The sequence below is a fragment of the Tamandua tetradactyla genome, chromosome 7, assembly GCF_023851605.1.
Source record: "Tamandua tetradactyla isolate mTamTet1 chromosome 7, mTamTet1.pri, whole genome shotgun sequence".
Classification (NCBI taxonomy): Eukaryota; Metazoa; Chordata; class Mammalia; order Pilosa; family Myrmecophagidae; genus Tamandua; species Tamandua tetradactyla.
The window spans coordinates 141,327,768-141,349,113 of NC_135333.1; the positions used below are offsets into that span (position 1 = coordinate 141,327,768).

A 21,346-nucleotide genomic window follows, 5' to 3' on the forward strand; every position below is an offset into this window, starting at 1 on the left:
GGGGAGGCAGGGTTTTATGGTGGGCATAGACCAAGGAGGCACAGAGCCAGGAGACTACATGCACATGCTGCTAACAAAGTTAATTTTTTTCTTAGGTGACATAATATTTCAAGGTATCCTGAAACATGGAGGCTATAGATTCAACATTGATACATTATAGGGAAAACAGAGTAGAGAATCATTCAGAGTTTCAGAGGATCTACTTAAGTGTCTTGAACATTCTTTCCCCAGTTGGAGAAGAGGTTTTCCCTTCTGGCCTGTACTCTGGTCACACAGGCAACTGTGTGGTTAAAGTGCTACTGTTTGTCCTCTTCTCCTAAAAGAGGAGATCCCAACCCTTGGGTTGCCACACCGAGATGCTGCATTTTAACAAAAGCACTTTGTTGCCGGTGGAAAAAAAGATGGATTCTTATTGTTGGAATCTTCTCTTGCCAACATTGAATAGTACTCAGAGATGAGCGATTAAACTGCAAATACAAAAAAGTAACTAAAGCAGAGTGATAATGATATTTATGGCCAGTTCAACCCTCAGATCATTATAGGTTGACTACATTGGTCATTATAGGTTGACTGCATTGGTCATTATAGTTTGACTGCATTGGTCATCATAGGTTGACTACTCTGCAGCCCCTTATTTAGCAGCTTGGCTGCAGTGTCCTCTTAAATGAGATACTGTTTTCCAATTTAATTTTTTTGTTGGTCATTATACATTGACTACATTGATCATTATAGGTTGACTACTCTGTGGCCCCTTGTTTAGCAGTTTGGTTGTAGTCTCCTCTTAAAGGAGATACTATTTTCCAATTTAATTTTTTTGTTGCTGTTTTTGTTATTTTGTTATTTTTACTTTCTATCAACCAGTGTCTTATTTGACAACAAAAAAGCAAAATTCAGTGACAATTGACGAATTATTACCACTAATACATGTTTTATGTTATTCTGCACCAGCCAATAACACTACTGGAAAACAATAATATGGACTTTGGTTGGTATCTATAGTTTATGGCATTCAGGTTCTTTCTAGAATACATAGTTTAATATTTGCTTCTTCATTTCTTTTGACTTTTCTATATTTCTATAAGCCTTTTCTCCTTGAAGCCATTGAGATTGAAATCTGTTTCTGTAGGCAGTGACAGACCTGGCTCTCTTTGGCATATTGATATCTTAGTGAATTTTTCATAAAAAGTCAAATGTTATTATTAAGTCTAACATTAAGAAAATATGCCTTTATTGATGAATTGTTGACCTAAGTAGGCATCTTTATTGTTCATTTTTGCAAATTTTTATATTGTTTCATTGGCTGAAGTCATGCCAATAATACAGTGTTATGCTCTGTATCTTGCAATATTAGGAGTAAATGATTCACCCTCTTTTATAGCAATTGATTCAGAGAAAGATTGGTTTTCTTAATTTTCTTACTGAAGTTAACAGAAACAGTAGTGTCTTTGTAATCTCAAATTCTGTCTGCAAACTGTGGTATATACATACGATGGAATATTATGCTGCTTTAAGACAAGATAAACTTATGAAGCATGTAATAACATGGATGGACCTAGAGAATATTATGCTGAGTGAGTCCAGCCAAAAACTAAAGGACAAATACTGTATGGTCCCACTGATGTGAACGGACATTCGAGAATAAACTTGAAATATGTCATTGGTAACAGAGTCCAGCAATAGTTAGAAACAGGGTAAGATAATGGGTAATTGAAGCTGAAGGGATACAGACTGTGCAACAGGACTAGATACAAAAACTCAAAAATGGACAGCACAATAATACCTAATTGTAAAGTAATCATGTTAAAACACTGAATGAAGCTGCATCTGAGCTATAGGGTTTTTTTTTTTTTTTTTACTATTATTACTACTTTTATTTCTTTTCTCTATATTAACATTTTATATCTTTTTCTGTTGTGTTGCTAGTTCCTCTAAACCGATGCAAATGTACTAAGAAACGATGATCATGCATCTATGTGATGATGTTAAGAATTACTGATTGCATATGTAGAATGGTATGATTTCTAAATGTTGTGTTAATTTCTTTTTTTTTCTTTCCGTTAATAAAAAAAAAAATTCTATCTGCCAAGATTGAGCAAATTCTTCAAAGTATGGTGGCAATAATCTTAATGATTTTAGGTGTGTGTATGAGATGTGCATGAATAGAGCAGGGGAAAGAGTGTGTCAGCAGCCATCAGGGTGGGCATTATTGGTACTTTCTGCAACAAAGGGTCCAGGCATGAGAGGGAGGCAAAGAGACACAACCCCCTTTGCTGCTTTCTTCTACATCTCTGTTCTTTTTGTTTCTTTAAAAACAAACAAAACACTTAGCTTCTAATATCACACAGAAAAAAGGGCTTCAGTCAGCAAAGTTCAAGTAATGCTTTCCAAATACTTTATTTATTGGAAGAGGCAGAATAGTATACTTTTAGCCATTTCTGTGAAGCATAATTTTTTTTGTATGCTGTGTGGTAGGGGTCACATTTCATTCTTTTTCCATGTGAGTATCCCTTATTGCAGCACCATTTGCTGGATTTTTGTTCGTTTGGGTCTGTTTGTGAAGTGTGTGGGCCAGAAATTGAACCTAGGTCTCCTGCATGAAGAATAAATTTTGAATGATGCTTCTTACAACTCTATACATCTGATATAGTTCCACCGCATTCAGATTATAGCCCAGCCCGACAGATGTTGCTTAATAAAATAGGATGAAGAACATCTTACTGATAGTCATCCAGGTACTTTCTCCTGTTATCTGGAGACTTCTTTAACCACAGCAGCGTTTTAACCATCACATTCCTAAGTACTTAGTATTGTTTCATTTTCATAACAATATGATTCCCTACCTGAGCTGCCCCTTGGTAACCTATATTCTAGTTTCTGACTCTATGACTTATGCCTATTCCAATTATTTCATGTCAATGAGATCATACAATATTTATTCTTTTGTGTCTTGATTATTTCACCCAACTTGATGTCTTCAAGGATCATCCATGTTGTTGCATGTTGAAGAATGTCATTCCTTTTAGGGGCTGAATAATATTCCAGTGGGTGCACATACCATATTTTCTTTATCCATTCCTTGGTTGATAGACTTGGGTTGTTTCTATCTTTTGGCAATTGTGACTAATGCTGCTAGGAGCATCAGTGTACAAACATTTGTTCGGGTCTCTGCTTTCAGTCCTTTTGGGAATATACCTACATATGGAATTACTGGATCATATGGTGGTTCTACACTTAACTTTCTCAGGAACTACCATGCTGTCTTCTACTTTGGCTTCAATATTTACATTCCCACCAGCAATGAATGAGTGTTGCCATTTCTCCACATTCTCTCCAACATTTGTACCTTTGTTTGTTTTAGCAGTAGTTGTTCTAGTGCATATGAAATGGGATTTCATTTTGATTTTGATTTGCATGTCCCTGATGACTAATGATGTTGAATATCTTTTTTTTATGTGCTTTTGACCATTTGTACATCTTCTTTTGAGAAAGGTCTAGTCAAGACTTTTTAAAATTATGTTACTTTTCTTTTTCTTGTTGAAGTGAAGGATTTCTTTATATATTCTGGATGTTAAAAACTTACCAGATATGTGGTTTCCAAATATTCTTTTCCATTGTCTAGGTTGTTGTTTTACTTTCCTGATTAAGTACTTTGAGGCACAAAAGCATTTAATTTTCATGAGGTCTAATTTATCTATTTTTTCCTTTGCTGCATGTGCTTGACATGTAAATTCTAACAAACCATTGCCTGAAACAAGGTCCTGAAGATGCTCCCTATGTTTTCTTCTAGAGTTACGGTTTTGGCTCTTATATTTAGGTCATTGATCCATTTTGAGTTGATTTTTGTATAAGTTGAGATAGTGTCAACCTTCATCCTTTTGCAAGTAGAGATACAGTTTTCCCAGCATCATTGGTTGAAGAGACTATTCTTTCCCAATTGAGTAGTCCTTGTCCCATTGTCAAAAATCAGTTGTCCATAAATATGAGGGTAGATATCTTGAAATCTCAATTCAATTACATTGGTTTATTGAGCCAGAACCATGCTGTTTTGAAAAGTATGAGTCTTCTAATTCATTCTTCTTTTTCAAGATGGCTTTGCCTATTTGGAGCCCCTTAACCTTCAATATAAATTTGATGATTGTCTTTTCCAATTCTGAAAAAAGGCTGTTGGATTTTTATTGGGATTACATTGAGTCTGTGAATCGCTTTCTATAGAATGGACATCTTAACAATATTTAGTTTTCTAATCTGTGAACATGGATTGTCCTTCCATTTATTTAGGTCTTCTTTGATTTCTTTTAGCAGTGTTTGTAGTTTTCTGTGTATAAATCCTTTATGTCCTTGGTTAGATTTATTCCTACATATTTAATTCTTTTAGTTGCTATTGTATATGGAGTTTTTTTTTCTTGATTTCTTCTCCAGATTGCTTGTTCCTAGAGTTTAGAAACACTAATAATATATATTAATTTGGGGGGGGTGCATGGTCTGAGAATTGAACCCAGGTCTCCCACATGGAAGGCGAGAATTCTACCACTGAACCACCCATGCACCCGAAACACTAATTTTTGCATGCTGATCTTGTACCGGGCCACTTTGCTGAATTCATTTATTCTAGTAGCTTTATTGGGTTTTTTTGTTAGTTTGTTTGTCTGTTTTTAGTATTTTCTGCATATAATTTCATGTTATCTTCAAATAGGAAAAGTTTTACTTCTTCCTTTCCAAGCTGAATGTGATTTATTTCTTTTTCTTACTTAATTGCTCTGGCTAGAATATTTGGAGCAATGTTGAGTAACTGTCATGACAATGGGCATCCCTTGTCTTCTTTCTCACCTTAACATGACAATTTTAAGACTTTCGCCATTGAGTCTCATGTTAGCTTTAGGGTTTTCATATTATGCTTTGTGTTATGTTGAGGATTTCATTATATTCCTAGTTCTATAAGAGTTTTTCTTTTTTCAAGAAAGTGTGCTGGATTTTGTGAGATTCCTTTTCTGCGTCAATTGAGGTGATCATGTGGGTTTTTTCCCTGCTAACAGGGTGTATTCATTAATTGATACTCTTATAATGAGACATTACTCCTTTGTACCTGGGATAATCCCACTTGATTATGATGTGGAATTCTTTAACTGTGCTGTTGGATTCAGTTTGCTGGTATATTGCTGAGAATTTTTGCTCTACATTCCTAAGAGATAGTGGTCGGTAATTTTCTTCCTTTGTGGTATCTTTATCTAGCGCTGGTATGATGATGATGTTGTTCTCATAGAATGAATTAGGTAGCATTCCCTCTTTTTCAGGTTTTGGAAGAGTTTGAGTGGGATTGGTATGAATTCTTCTTGGAATGTTTGGTAAAATTCCCCTGGGAAGCTATCTGGTCCTAGGTTTTTCTTTATCGGAAATTTTTTTTTATTACTGAGTCATAGTCATTCTCTTTATTAGTTGTTGGTTTGTTGAGAAATTCTATTTCTTTTTGCCTCAGTGTAGCTAGTTTTTTTTTTTTTCAATGAATTTGTCATTTTATACCTAGGTTGTCTTGAATTTGTTGGTGGACAGTTATTGATAGCACCTCCTTATAGCCCTTTCTTATTTCAGCAGTAGTGCCCCTCATTTTCACTTCTGATTTTAGTCATTTATGTCCATTCTGTTCATCAATCTAGCTAAAGTATTGTCAATTTTATTGGTCTTTTTGAAAGAAACAACTTTGGATTCTGTTGATTCTGTTTTTTTTATTCTCTATTTCATTTATCTCCACTCTACTTGTTGTTATTTCCTTCATTCTGCTCACTCCGGTTTAGTTTGCTCTTCTTTTTCTGATACTTCCAGTTAAGAAGAATTAGGTCTCTCGTTGGAGGTCTTTCTTTCTTTTTAATTTAAGCATATAGAGCTATACATTTCCTTCTCAGCACTGCATTTGTTAAATCTCATCAGTTTGGGTATATCGTATTTCCATTTTCGTTTGCCTCAACATAGTTCCTAATTTCCCTGTAGTTTCCTATTTAACGACTAGTTGAAGGAATAGTATTTAGTGAAAAAATTGCCATGTCAAAACAGACATGAAAATGTACCATTTAAGACTGGCCAACACTAATTAAGTTGTGTAATAGAATTTGCCACTGTAACACTATTTTGGATTCAAAGTCAAGGTTTTTTCTATTTTTAGATAGTAATTTTTATAAATACAGGGAAAAATTACTTTGTACTCTCTTCTTATTTGCTGTCTATGTTTTCTTATCTGTATTATGTCTCATGGGATCCAGAATTTGGAGAGTTTTGAGAAAATTGCCCAAGAGTTTAGAAAAACATTTTTTCTATTTTCTCCATACTAAATGAGTCAATCTCTTCACTCAGTGCTTCCTTGTCATGTTTGGGTCTGTCAGTTATAAAAGCAAAATCTTTGGACAATATGTATATATAATATAAATAACTAATATAATAATATTTGTGGACATATAAACCACCCAGTATTGGCTTTTGAGTCCTTCTATATCATATTTTTATTTAAATATAATTTCAAGAATGGAAACAATTGTATCCAGAACTATCTGTAAATTAAACATGTAATTTCAGTCCTTCATCTATCAATATTTTGGAATATTATTACTATAGAGAATTATTTTCTTTGAGGTAAAATTTATTGGACAAAATCATATTTTTAAAAAGTGAATTTAATACAACAGCATCTATTTTTATTTTCAATACTCTGAAGCTTTTAATTAACAGAAAACCACATGGGTTGCTTCTTTAGAATACCCCTAAATGTTAGAGACATCGTCTACTGTACAGGAGTTTCACTACTGGATGAGGATGTCTGGGAATTCATATGGATGAAATTCCATTCCACCACAGCAGTTTCTGAGAAGAAAATATTATTGGAAGCCTTAACTTGCAGTGATGATAGGAATTTATTAAATAGGTAGGTCAAATTTATTTGTGTAATGAGTATATTCCTCTGTTAATCAATCTATTCTGAAGTTGATTTTTCATTTTTATTTTCATGAATATTTGCTAGTTACTCTAAAATATATTTTCTTAAAGCTTCGGAAAATTGCCATGTTAACGTGACTTGGAAGAAATGCTTTTATTTATGACTAATTATTATATATATATGAGTACTTATATCTTCTTATACCTAGGTTCTTATACATGCATACATACATATAAAAAGAAAATAATTCCTTATAAAATGAAGTGTTTATTATAAAATGTTTCAAAAAGTGAATTTCATTTTCAAATCAGAGTTGTGAATTCTCCAACTAGAAGATTTTTTCAGTTTGAGAAATGTTATTTCTTTAGAAATACTGTGAATTTGGTCCTCCTCCTCTTATAGGCAGAAATGTGTTCCACTGATAAGTTTATATTAACGAAGTTGACACTGAACTCTTCTTTTGACGCTTCCTTTAACAAATCAAATCACAAAGTTTTTAATAAGATTATTAAAATGTTTAAGTCATTGAACTAAAAAAATGTCCACTTATCTCTCCTTAAAGGCTTCTGAATCTGTCTCTGAATTCTGAAGTGGTGCTGGATCAAGATGCAATTGATGTCATAATCCATGTAGCTCGAAATCCACATGGCCGAGACCTTGCCTGGAAGTTTTTCAGAGATAAATGGAAGATATTAAACACCAGGTAGAAATAAGAGTTCAATCATTCATACCCGAGTGAGTAAATGAAGAGTGACATGATAAAGGCCCAACTTTTTGTGTTATAGCCAAGATCCAGAAAATAGGATTAGATTTTAAAGTAATCAAGCAAGTTAGGCATTGGCACTTCTGTAAATCTCAGAATTATTTGAACAATTCTATAACATCATTCATTTATTAAATATCAATAACCTTAATTAATTATATTTGGAAAGGTAGGGAGTATAAAAGGTTTAGTGGAGCAGCTTTCCTGGAAAATCTATCAGACTGTCCAAGGTTGAAGAAATCACACCATAAAAATCCTATATCCGGAACGTGTAATAGAGAAAATTATTTATAAGGCAGATATAATGGTACTATAATAAGAAAACTTTAATTACTTCTGTAGAATTGTTTTAAATGTCCCTTGTATATAAATATCATAAAACATCTGAAATAAAACCATGATATGGAAAAGGAACATTAACCATTTTGAATCACTGCAAGATTCTAGCTGTAGAATCTATAAGTAGAATTCATTCCCATGACATCTTGTTTCACGGTGAGATTTCTTCTGTTTCAATTTTTTTAAATATTGCATTATGTATTTAAATATATTATAACAAATGTTAATTTATTACTCTGATAATCTCTGTGGTATTTTAAAATTAAATTTATTATAGAGCATGTAAATGCTTCATGTTCTTCTCAAGCTGCAGTGTCCCCAGATAGTAAGCAGACCTACTCTTCTGCCTCTTAAAAACCGATATATAATATTTGTTATTTTTAAGCATACTTTTATCAGTTGCCCACATATGAAAGTTTTATATGAATGGGTGTGTCTTCTTAAAACACATTCTCTATAGAGATATTTCATTATCAGAAAGTACTGATATTCCTATAACACATATTGGCTCTTTTATATTTTTGGCTCAGAACTGGGAATGATTGGAAACTTTAATATTGCTTTTCTGTTATGACATTAATAGAATGGATAGTCAGATATGTAAGATGAAATTAATATATACAAGCATTTCACTTTAAAGTGTATCAAATATCTACCAGCACGTGACAGTTTCTTTAGAGAATGATTCTGTGGAGCAGAGTTTAGTCTGTTGCACATATGGATTAATCCATGCCCAAGCATATTTGCTTCCTCTTGAGCATATTTTATCTCATTGAGAGTCTGTGATCTCTATGCCAAAGGTAAAAAGGTTGAGGTTTCAAAGTATTAACAAATACTTCACAGGGGCTCCCTGGTTTTAGTTGTCATCCACTCTCATGTTGCAGGCACTACCAGATCTATATCTCTAACTCAAACATTTCATCTAAACTTTACCCTGTGATGTCCAACTTCCCATTATCTGCTGGGCTGAGCCCACAAAGCTAATTTCTAAAATTTTCTCTTGTCTTCTCTTTCTCAGTAATGTGTATGGCCAACCACCAGGTGCTGGAGCAGGAACACAGAAGTCACTATATATAACTTTAATTAAAGTTTTCTTATTATAGTACCATTATATCTGCCTTATAAATCATTTTCTCTATTTCTGATAATGAAATCTCTCTATTAATGTTGAATATAGAGGTGAATATTGAGCTCTCTTTCCTCGCCTCACATAAACAATTAAGTCTTGCCAATTTAACAATTCCTAAATAATTCTTGAATTCTTTCTCTTCCTCTTTTTTCCTGCTACCATGCCCTAGTGCAGGTTCTTATCTCTTGCCAGTACTCTTAACAAAAGTGTTTTGTCTCCCTGCCTCTACAATAACAACCCCCCCCCCACACACACACACACACGCACCAGGCTCTTTCCATTTGTCCCAGGAATCTTTCTATAAAAGCAAATGTGACATTCCCCTGCTGTAAAATCTTCAGTGGTTCTGTGCCACACCTAAAATCTATGCTTCTTAAAAAAATCCCTAACCACCCACCCCAGCCTTGCAATTTATACTCTCTTAATCCTGAATGCTTGCAGTTGTCTGCAAACACCATGCCGTTTCATACCTCCTTACCTTGTTTATGTTGGTCCTCTGCCTAAAATTACTTTCTTCCCTGCTGCTCAGATCTACTTGATACTCAATCCAGATGCCATCATTTCCCAGAAGCCTTTCCCAATGCCCTCCAGTGAAAGAGACTTTCTCTGATCACTGTGTATAATTTTATCATCACCACATTTAGCCACATCAGATAGAAATTATCTGTTTACATATTTAGCTTCTCAACTTGATAGGATTATACTCAAAGGAAAGGATTCTACCTTATTCATCATCACATGACAATATAACAAAGTGCAAGTAAAAACAATTGCTACTCCGTTAGAAAAATATTTTCATTCCTGGAAAGTAGGCAACTTCTGTAACCACATCCTGATTACTAATGATTGCTTCCATTATGTTTGCTTTTAGCAAACTGACTCTTTTCCATGGAATAGTTCAATGTTAAAATTGCAGCAAACCATGGTGGTTATCCTGTTCAGCTCCCTCATTTTACAGTTGAGAAAACTGAAGCCCCCAAAGCTGGAATACTTAAGGACATCCAAGTAAGGGCAGTATTAGTAAACAGCTTATAATAGTGACTGATGTTCTGCTTCTTAAAACTCAGAGTCTTATTTTTGGTTTACTTGCTTCATTTCTAGAATACCACAACCTGTGATGGGTCCTTAGCTCAATAGAATCAAACCAGTAAAAAAAGCATTGTTTCCAGCTTACTGCCATAAATTGTTCTTTGCCTTGGGTCATAAGTGAGTCAAGTAATTTTCTTATGGCACAGAGGCCATGCAATCCAAATGTGAACAACTAGATATTTTATTTCAATACCCACATGAAAAAACAAAGCTAATATTTGGCAATGTTGTTGAGACATTTGGCTCTGCTTCTAAGCATGAAAAATGAGAATGCCCATGTCAATTATGATTGATCAAACCAAAGGATCTGTGTGACAGACTGATTAATGCTGAGTTGATCTTACAGTCTTCATTCCTTTACTGAGACCCCTTTATAATAAGCTCAGTTGCTTGAAAGTTGAAAGTTTTAAAATCTTTCTCATACCTTGGATTGGAAGTACAATCGCTATCATAATTCTCTTTCAGAGGGATTATTTTTTAATTTACTGCATCTTACACTTCTCTGAAATACTGTGGACCAAATCAGGTGGAAGACACCTTCCTGACTCTCTCTGAAGCTCTAGAGAAATGGCCTTGATTGCTCAGAGTTCTTAATGGCAGTCAAGACAATATTCATTGAATAGATCTCTTGAGAAGGACCCTAAAAATCTTTATAATAATTGTTCTTTTAAGTACTATCTGTATTGACATTACAACTTTGTTTTTGTATCTTTTGAGGTATGGAGAAGCATTATTTATGAATTCCAAACTTATCAGTGGAGTTACAGAATTCCTTAATACTGAAGGTGAACTCAAGGAGGTAAATATTTTTAAATGAGTTCTAATGCTTTTCTTTTTTAAACATATGAAATTATACATTTATTTTAACCATTTGTTTCCAAAAGATTTACATCCATTCCTTTTACATACACACATTCACACAATCATTCACCTATGTTAAAGGCTTTACTCAGATCAGTATTTGCAAAGATATTTAGAATAAACAGCAATTGTCTGTAAAAGTTGTTTGAACCTAGTGATTTTCAAACCTGGGAACACTTAAGCCACTCCAAAAATCAGTTGCTCCTCAGCTGATTCTATGAGCCCAGTTCAGGATCCACTAATTAACAAAAACCCTCCTGTCAATGATTTGGTATTTGAATACAAATGACCTATGTTCATGCGAGGTACAGAATACAGAATTAGTTTCAGAGTTTTATAGTTTTGCCAATAGAGAGTATGACTAACTTGACATGATAAAAATGCCTTATGTTATCTAGAGTGCTAAATTGAATGAATGTATATGTTTTGAAAGGGGGGGGATATAGCAGTACTTCTTGAGATTAATTTTGAGTTTGTTTAAAATTCTGATTGGTACAATCACAAATGAATTTCATTAAATAAAATAAGCAATTTTCTAAGGATTTGTGCCCCATTTGATACTCCCATTTGTGGAGTATCTACATTCCTTTGTTTTCCCTCAGTGCATTTTACTGGCAATTTAAACCAGCCAGTTCTTTGACCATTAACTGACATTTCTAATAGAGAGGAGATGCTGATGGCAAGAGTTAACTAGATAGGAGTTAGGAACCGAATATAGATCATTTTAATTGAAATGAGATGGGCTTCAATGCCTATTGTTCTTTCTTTCTGCTTGTCTCATCCACTACAAGTATTGCTGGGAGTTGGCGTTGAGAATCATGGTTTCCTCATGACAGAAGTGCCTGATGCTGTGACCCAGAGCTAATTACATTGGATGACGTTCCGGTAGAAGTGTCTGCCTAGCACCATCCCCAATTTCTTATGCTATTTCCCAATCTCCTATAATCACTCCCCATGCGCTTAGTTGAATTATTTCATACAATGAGCTAAGCTAAGTCTCCGATTGTGATGATTTGAAAGGCAGTTTTCATCCTTGCTATGTGTGTTCAGGACTCTGAAGGATTTGTTTTGAAAGCCCCAGCATACTTTTTTCCCTGCATTTTTAATAAAGAAAGGGAAGTGGGAAGGTGTTTTTATCATATCCATAAGAAACAGAAAGAAAGAACAATTAAATTGATGATTGCTTCCAATTTTCTGTTATTTAAATGAAGTACTTTTATTTTCATGATTTAATATTCAGTAATATGGGAGTGAGAGGTGCATTTAATATCAACCTCTGCAGTCACTGAGGGGACTCCACTCGGATCCTCTCCTCATGGCTCTCCCCCTTTCTTTTTCCCTCCCTTTTCTTTTCCTCCCTCCTCCTGCCTTTAACTCTTCCTCCTTCTTGGCTTCTTTCTCCCCCTTTCTCCACTCTTCTCATCCCCTCTCTGCCCTCCCGTGTTCCCTCTCTTCTTCCTTCTCTCTGTTCTCCTCTGTATGTCTTCTTTTTTTCTTTGATTGGATAATATCAAGACACGGTAATACATGTTTTAATGGACATATAATTGATTTTACATATTTCACTAATATACACTTTTTGCAGTTTATTTAGTTGCCATTTTAGATGCCCCACGATGCCCTTATCATGAAAGGTTCAATTTTGAAATTGAAACTCAATTGTGACTTTCATTCCATTATCTACAAAGCAGCTAACTTCATAATAAAGGCATTCAGTGGAGTCGGCGATGTAGCCCTTCACCGTGGAGCTAGTTGCTCTGACTTTCTAGTTTAACAACTGCTGCTGTAGGCTTTTTCATACTTCTTTCATCTACTTATGGTCTGTAGAATTGGGGAGGACTGTTGCTTGGGTGGGGTGAATTTATTTGTATTGCACATACTCCCCTTCCTTAAATAGAAGGAGACTGAGGACAATCCAGCTATTCCCCCATAACGCAAAGGCTTATAATCAGAAAAACCAGTTGCTCCCTTTCAATATGACATAATCTTATTTGCAGTTGTTTACAGATCAAAAGAGAATCGACATCTTTGTGGATTCTGAAAACTCACTCAGGGTTTCTATGATCCCCATCAGCTTTGAGCCATTCAGTAGAGGAAATTATATTGCCCCATGGTTCCTTCCCCAGAATTACATTCTAGTACCTGACACAGGCAATTTCCTATTAATCACATGGCTTCTAGAAATTTGAACAATATTTCTCCATGAAACAGTCCATCATTTCCTTCATTTTAAAGTAATAGGTGCCATCTTACAGAACTTCAGGGCTTCAGAGGTTCTTGCCATATTTTTCCATAGTAATGTCCATTAAGCAGTGTTCTCCAGCATATCAGCCCTGTTTCCTGCCTCTTAGACCTACTGCACAACACTTTAGTAGAACATAGATCCTGTGTGTCAGAGACATTCCATTTACAATTTTAATGTTAAAAATATAAACCTCATAATAGGACAACAGCTAATTATTTATTCATTTATATGGTCACTAAGAGTATATTATGTTTTGCAATTTACTAGAAAAATAATACAAGTTGGTATGTGATGCTTGGGTCTAGGATTCCCCAAAATAAAAGTTGTTTTTAATTCAACTTTTTAAATAAACAAATTAATGAAGATGCCTAGGAGTTGATTCTAAGAACAATGAGCACAAAAAACTCTGACCTCTCACTAAATATTGTTTTATAAATAGTGTCTATGTTGTGTTATGACAAAAGCATAAAATGGCATAAATTCTCAGAAAATACAGTTACAAAACTAATGGCAGCAGGAAAGCTACCAAGTTGCTGAAGAAAGAAGCAAATTGCAGTGCCAGCTGCCCGCCATCTATTGTGAGGCCAGGGTCCGAGGGGCTCTGTGGTCATGCTAGAGGACCAGGGAGACAGGTGCTCTGACCACGTTGGCCGCCAGAGCTGGGGAGAAGCATGGGGAAAAAGAGCAATTTATGCTAAATATGGAAAGTGCACCAGATGTGTTCTGATGAATAAGCTACTCTTAAGGTACATATGCGTCACCTCAGGCTAACTGAGCTCAGGAGGAAAGTATTTAGTGCATTTAAATAATGATTTAAGAAATGAATCCTTAGAGACCTGCTAGATACTTTGTCTACTGAGAGTTCTCTTCCAGGAAGATTTGACCTGCTATTCTTGGGTTAATAACACATTCATATTCAAACCCATAGTTTGCCTTTAAGGAGGACTTAAGAGTTTTACCTCATGTGTTCATTCTGGCTTACTAGCTCATAAAGAGGCCAAAAGGATGCTCCACAGAGCCAGAGTTGCCAAGGGGTAGTTTATCACAATCTGGCTGGTTTGGTGACTGCCTAAGAAAAATGTGATAATGCAGAACATATTTTAAAAGGAGTAGATATCATTTTTGTCTTGATTGACATGTATTGTGTAAATAATGCCACTTGCAGTATATTTTGCAATAAATTAAAACACATAATTCAGAACGTAGTTCAAAATGTACTATTTGTTGCTGAATGAGTCCTAACATAAATCTAAAAAAAAATATTGTTATGCTAATCAGCTACATTTTAAAAATGCACTCCATGTGCTTCCATTAGACTGCCCTGGGAAAATTTTATATGTGTGTACATGTTGACAGGTGTATGTGGCATGTGCCTGGAATATTGGAGATATCCAATACATTTTAATCCCTTCCCTTCATTCTTTCTCCTTAATATGTATAAATTTGGTCAAATATCAAATTTGTATTAAGGCACAGATGATTATTATGCACTGTATATTTTACATGTTTATTATAAAAGCATAGAGATTTGGAACTGTTGTGAAGAATATAGCTCTGAAATATGGTTATCCATTGCTAATCCTGCAAGGCAAAGAGTTTTGTAGAAACATAGAGGATAAATTTTCTCATTTGCAAATGAGAAAACCCATCAGCATCATGTAAGCAAAGAACTCTGTCATAATCAAACCAAGTTATCTATGAACCAATTTCTAAACTAACTCAGAAAGGTATAATTAACTGCATTTAAATCCCCCCTCCTTTCTTCTCCCTTCCCCTGAGCTGATCTTGACACTTTCTATTTCCTGCCTCTAAGCCCTGGCATAGCCTCCATGCGGCGGCCACCTGTGATGAATCACACCCCACACTAATTATGCCACATCACGTTTCTGCACTACAAGTTGATTTTTCACATTTGTCTATTAACATCACAATCATTGGTTTGTTGCCACTCTCTTGAGACAAATCAAACAGAAAGGAAAACTGCTAGTATTTAAACTCTAAGTAAAATCCCTGAGTCTCCCTGGAGTATGTGAATTCTCCAAAGAAAATTATATAGTAGTAAAAATGATGACAAAATATTTGCAATTGTGTTTTTTTAAATGCTCAAATTCTCTAGCTAAGTGACACCACATTCCTGTCTTTTTTCTAAATCTGATTATTCAAGTGATTGCAATATCATTAATCATTCAGTTTTTGTCACATCATTACTTTTTCCCGTTACCCAGTAACCTGCTAATCCCTTGCTACAAAAGACAGTGTCAAGCCCTCATAGCACTTATTTGAAGAAAAGGAAGAATAATTTCTCTCTATAAACAAAAAGTGAACTTTAATCCTTTTAACACTATTTCTTACTTTAGATATGCCTTGTAATTAGGCTAGGCTTTGCCACAATCCCATCAACATATTATGAAAAAGTAAATGTCTGTTTTTAATATTTATTCATGAAATAAGGAACTAAATTTGGATCTATCTGAACTGTAATGCCCACTATTTTTTCCCTCAGTCCCCAAAGCACACCTAGTTGACACAACCTGTTGCCTTATTGCAAATCATTACCAAGCTTGCAGCTCAATATTCAAGGTACCTTCTGTGACTGTGGCACTTTTTCCCAAATAGATTCTTTTTTTTAAATAAATATTTATATTATCAAACAAACAAACATGCAAACATTCTTGATATACAACCATTCCACGTGTGGTGTACAATCAAGGGCTCACAATATCATCACATAGCTGTGTATTCATCACCATGATCTTTTTTTGAATATTTGCATCTCCCCAGTAAAAGAAATAAGAAAGAAGAAGCTTTCTTTCTTATACCCCCATCCCTCCCTCTCACTGACCACTAGTATTTCAATCTACTCAATTTATTTTAACCTTTGTTCCACCTATTATTTATTTTTTTAATCCATATTTTTACTCATCTGGCTATACCCTAGATAAAAGGAGCATCAGACACAAGCTTTTCACAATCACACAGTCATGTAGTAAAAGCTGTATCGTTATACAATCCCAAATAGATTCTTGTACACAGCTGTTGGGCATGAGTTTATTTTTATAATTAGAGAAGTTGTAGATTTATAGAAAGATCATGCAGAAAATGCAGAGTTTTCATATACCTGCCTTTATTTTTAACATTTTAAATTAGTGTGGTACCTGTATTATAATTGATAAAAAGAATATTATTATAACTGTACTATTAACTATAATCCATAGTTTACTTAGGGTTCATTGTTTTATACAGTCCTATGTTAGTTTTTAAATTTTTTTCTAGCAAAATATGTACCACCTAAAATTTCCCATTTTAATCACATTCAGATATATAATTCAGTGGCATTAATGATATTTACAATCTTGTGTTACTGTCGCCACTATTCATTACCAAAACTTTTCCATCACTTCAAATGGAAACTCTGTGCTAATAAAAAAACAACTCTGCAGTCCCTACCTGACCCTGGCCACTGCTAACCTGTATTCTAGTTTCTGATTCGATGAATCTGCTTATTCTAAGTATTTCATATCAGTGAGGTTATGCAATACTTTTCCTTTTATATCTGGCTTGTTTTGCACAACATGATGTCTTCAAGTTTCATCCATGTTGCATGTATCAGAACTTCATTCCTTTTCATGGCTGAATACTATCCTGTTTTATTACATACCACATTTTTGTTTAGTCATTTGTTTGTTGATGGATGATTGGGTTACATCCATCTTTTGGAAATTATGAATAATGGAACCACATATCTGATAAAGGTTTAATATCCAGAATTTATTTTAGAAAAGCCTACAACTCAGTAAGCAAAAAAACAACCCACTTAAAAAATGAGCAAATGACATTTCTCCAAAGAAGATATATAAATGGCCAAAGAAAAATTTTAAAAACACATGAAAATATGCCCAACACCATTAGCCATTAGGAAAATGTAAATCAAAGCCACACCATTTTGCATCCACTAGATTGGCTACTATTAAAATAATGAAAAATAACAGTGTTGGAGAGGATGTAGAGAAATAGGAACACTCATTCATTGTAGGAATGTAAAATTGTGCAACCATTATGGAAAATAGTTTAGCAGTTCCCCAGAAAGGTAAGTATAGAATTACCATATAACCAAGCAATCCAACTGTTAGATATGTACCCCCAAAGAAATGAAAGCAAGGACTTGAACAGATATTTTCACACTGTTGTTCATAGTTGCATGAGTTAATTTTAAGATATGCAAATTTACCATTTAAACATTTTATTTCCAGCTAAAGAACTTTATGAAGAACTATGATGGGGTAGCTGCTGCCTCTTTTTCACGAGCCGTGGAAACTGTTGAAGCCAATGTGCGCTGGAAAATGCTTTATCAAGACGAACTTTTCCAGTGGCTAGGAAAAGCTCTGAGACACTAAGATCTGTCTCATAAACAATTCAACCTGGAATTTTATGAGAAAACCTGCATTATGTGAAATGAGAAAGATGTGCCACATGAAAAATGGCCAGATTTTCAAAGTGTTAATGTGTGGGAGGAATTTTTGTTTGGTTTGGTTTGGGGGGCTTTTTTGTTTCATTCATTCTGTTTTGTTGTTGTACTGGGCATTCTTCTCTAAAGAAACTCTGGCAAGTGAAACTTGCCACGATTGCTTCAGCTGTACATTCCTCGCTATATAGGACCAAAAATGATGGCAGTGCATGTTGATGTTACAGTCACTTTGGGAAAACATAGTCAGAATATTTTGTGCATGGTTATATGGTCCTGCCTTGTTTCAGCATGCTTATTAAAAATGTCCAGTGTTATATGTGAATATATGCTACATCAAGGATGGACATTATGCAAAAGCACAAAGATTATCTATGATGATCAGCGTTGCAATGAAAGAAAAATTTGAAAGGGGAATTATATTCTTATCCCCTGGGCAATGTAAGAAAGAAAATAGCCCTTTAAGTCATAATGACACTGATTTCAGCACTTGGATTGTCTGGCAATGATGACCATGTTGCTCACTCATTTTCATTGATTTAAAACTGTTTATCAACTTAAACAGGCACAGAGATAGTGTATGCATATGGATATGTACATAGGGAATCTCCATATGTATATAGTATGTTGTACACTGCACATGTGTAAAGAACCTCTTCAGATCAAAGACAATGTATCTCTTTTTATAAACGTATGCATACTTTGAAAAGGGTTAAAATAATTTATCTCAATACTGTCTTTCCTGACATTTTCCTGGCTCAATTTCTCAAATGTAATGGATTTTTCACCTACTTTCTGAACAATGGTCTATTTTACCACAAGAAGATGAATTCAAGCTAAATTGATGTATAAACTAATCACTCTGCTAATTCTCTTAAGTGGCAACTTTGTATCCTAAATATAGATTCTGTCATCATTTTGATCAAACTTCCTATCGCACAAAGCAATTCTGTAAACTTTTAATTATCAGTGCTGAGAAAGTGTTAATTTTCCAGCTTGTCTGTTTTCCCATCTCATGTTGCATGGTCCAGAGACTTAAAAACTCTCCCTCTGTGTTGGTCTTTGTGTCTATTTACTCTAATCCTCCATTAAGCAACCATACCTCAAGTGGGTCTATTAGTATTTAATGACCTTTTATGCCAGTGGTGCCATCCATTACGATGAAAAGTAACTTCCCTTGTGCTATCATGCAAAGCTTTTCTTTTGGCATTCACACATCTGCTCCACCTGGGAATTTTGGATAGCCTTTTCTCATGGCTCTGTGTTAAGTATCATGTTTTTGAAATGGTATTCTCACCCAGTAGGGCAGATTAGATGTCCAAACGTTGCTTAGATATTCCAAAATTAGCATATTTTAAGTTTACCATTGTAAATTACCACTACCACTACTGTACATAGGCTAATGTTTATGGATCACTTTCTACTTTCCTGGGGTTTTCTGCTCCTCTTAATCTCCTTGCAAACTGTTGGAACAAACATATTCTAATTTCAACCAGTGAATTACCAAAAAATCAATTAAATATTTTAGAAACTGGGGCCATAGATTTATTATAAGTTTGTAGGAAAGAAGTCTAATTTCCTAAACCATATAACAAATACCACCTAAAATGAATTTTCTCTTTTTAACAACTAATATATATTATTAATACCTGAATGTTTTAGTACTTCAGTGAATTGAAACACCGGAATTTTAAGTGCTCCATGTGGTGTTAATAGGCATGGCAATGCTTAGTATAAAATCTAAAAGTCAGGCATTGCATGGGTAGCTCAGTGTTAGAATTCTCAACTGCCATACCGGAGATCCGGGTTCAATTTCCTGGAGCCTGCACAAGCCAAAAAAGATCTAAAAGTCACCCACCCATCTACTGCACATCCATTTGTGAAATCCTTAAGGGGTAAATTCTCAGTCATAACAATAACACATTTCACACTGCCACACAGGTCTCAAACATGTGCAATATCATCATTAGATTTATGAAATGGAAAAGATGAGAACTGAGAGGCGGTTGTCTTTTTCTGTGTCATTAATAATGGAAAATTCTTAGTATTTGTGGCATTCTTTGGAGTGAACTCACCATTTCCAACTTTGATTTAGAAGGGATTTTATACTTCTTTTTTCCTCCCCACTGTTAATAAATTCTCTCTTCTTTCAGTATTTTAGTGGCCTTGAACAACTGGTTTAGCTACACTGTCAAATTCTAAGTGTATAATTATGTGCAATGTTCAATACCTCATATAATATTGTTCTAGAGTATAGTGATATCAATGGCATTGAGATGGAATTTTTGTTCTACATATTTTTCAATAATTCATCCTTTCCAATATTGAAAATTATGTCACTCTTTAACGTTTTTTAATCATTTAAATAAGTAATATTTTCAAAGTAATAAGATAACCAATGATATCTCTTGGAATACTCTGTAAAATATAGTTATAAAATTATATTTTTTACATAGAGTTTTTATCTTTTCTCTCTCCTTTGTCTGTTTTACGGATCATATGCATGAAATCCCAAATTGTTTGAAAAGTGTACAACATCTAGGCTTAATAATTTACCATTTCAATATATGTTACAACAATAAAACTTGGTTTCAATTAGAGAGGACTAAATTAGTCACCACACTGGGTAATAAACGTCTCTAGTTAACTTGTAAATAAAACTCTTCCCCCAACTCTTACACAGTGACTCCTTCCCTTAAAATGTTCTTATAATCTCTGAAGTTTTAAAAATATGCAGTCTGGGGCAGGCCATGGTGGCTCAGCAGGCAGAGTTCTCACCTGCCATGCTGGAGACCTGGGTTTGATTCCTGGTGCCTGCCCATGAAAAAAAAAAGAAAAGCAATCTCACCATCTAAGGCTAATATCTCTGACACTAAATCTGTTCTTATCTGTTCTTGAATTTCAATTACATGGGTTTCGTTGGAGCTTAAACTCACTTTGGTTTATAGTTCCAGTATAATTACATCACAGAACTGAGATTTTTGTGTTAGTGCAATTTATAAATATTCTAATTGTGATTTCTTACAAGGTTATTGAGGGGATACTATGTATTTGTAAAATATATTTCATTTGCAAATAACATTTACACCTGCTGTTTTATTTGACTTCACAAAAGCATAATAAATTTTATTAGCCCCAATATTTTGACGAGGAAATTGAGGCTCAGATTAACAACCTGCACTATTTAAAATTATATAATTTTATTTATATTATATATAAATATATATAATTTTTATATATTTATATATAATATAAATAAAATTTATATTTTATTTTATAACCTGTGTCTCTCAATGTAAGCCCTCCTATTACTGAACTACAAAGACATGTTTAAAATACCTCTATTCCTTGCATTGGTTGGGGATTTTCCAAACACCAGAAGTAGCATGAAATATGGTTTAACTATGTCTACAATAACATTATTTCTAAAGTCTATATTTTTATTTTTAATAATGGCAAACAACTGGATGAAAATATTAATCAGCACTTACTTCAGTCATCATAGGTAGCCAAAATTGGAGCAAATAATGTAATTCATT

At 34.2% G+C, this 21,346-nt stretch overlaps 1 protein-coding gene across 1 annotated transcript in view; it reads left to right on the top strand.

The window, feature by feature from the left end:
* TRHDE (thyrotropin releasing hormone degrading enzyme) overlaps positions 1 to 20,977 on the top strand; it is a 421,292-nt gene extending 400,315 nt beyond the window's left edge. Inside the window, exons 16-19 of the mRNA XM_077111449.1 lie at positions 6,740 to 6,907; positions 7,482 to 7,622; positions 10,957 to 11,038; positions 17,596 to 20,977. Coding sequence (XP_076967564.1) covers positions 6,740 to 6,907; positions 7,482 to 7,622; positions 10,957 to 11,038; positions 17,596 to 17,739 — 535 coding nt within the window. The 3' untranslated portion in view covers positions 17,740 to 20,977. The remainder of the gene's footprint in view (positions 1 to 6,739; positions 6,908 to 7,481; positions 7,623 to 10,956; positions 11,039 to 17,595) is intronic.
* Positions 20,978 to 21,346: the final 369 nt, after the last annotated feature.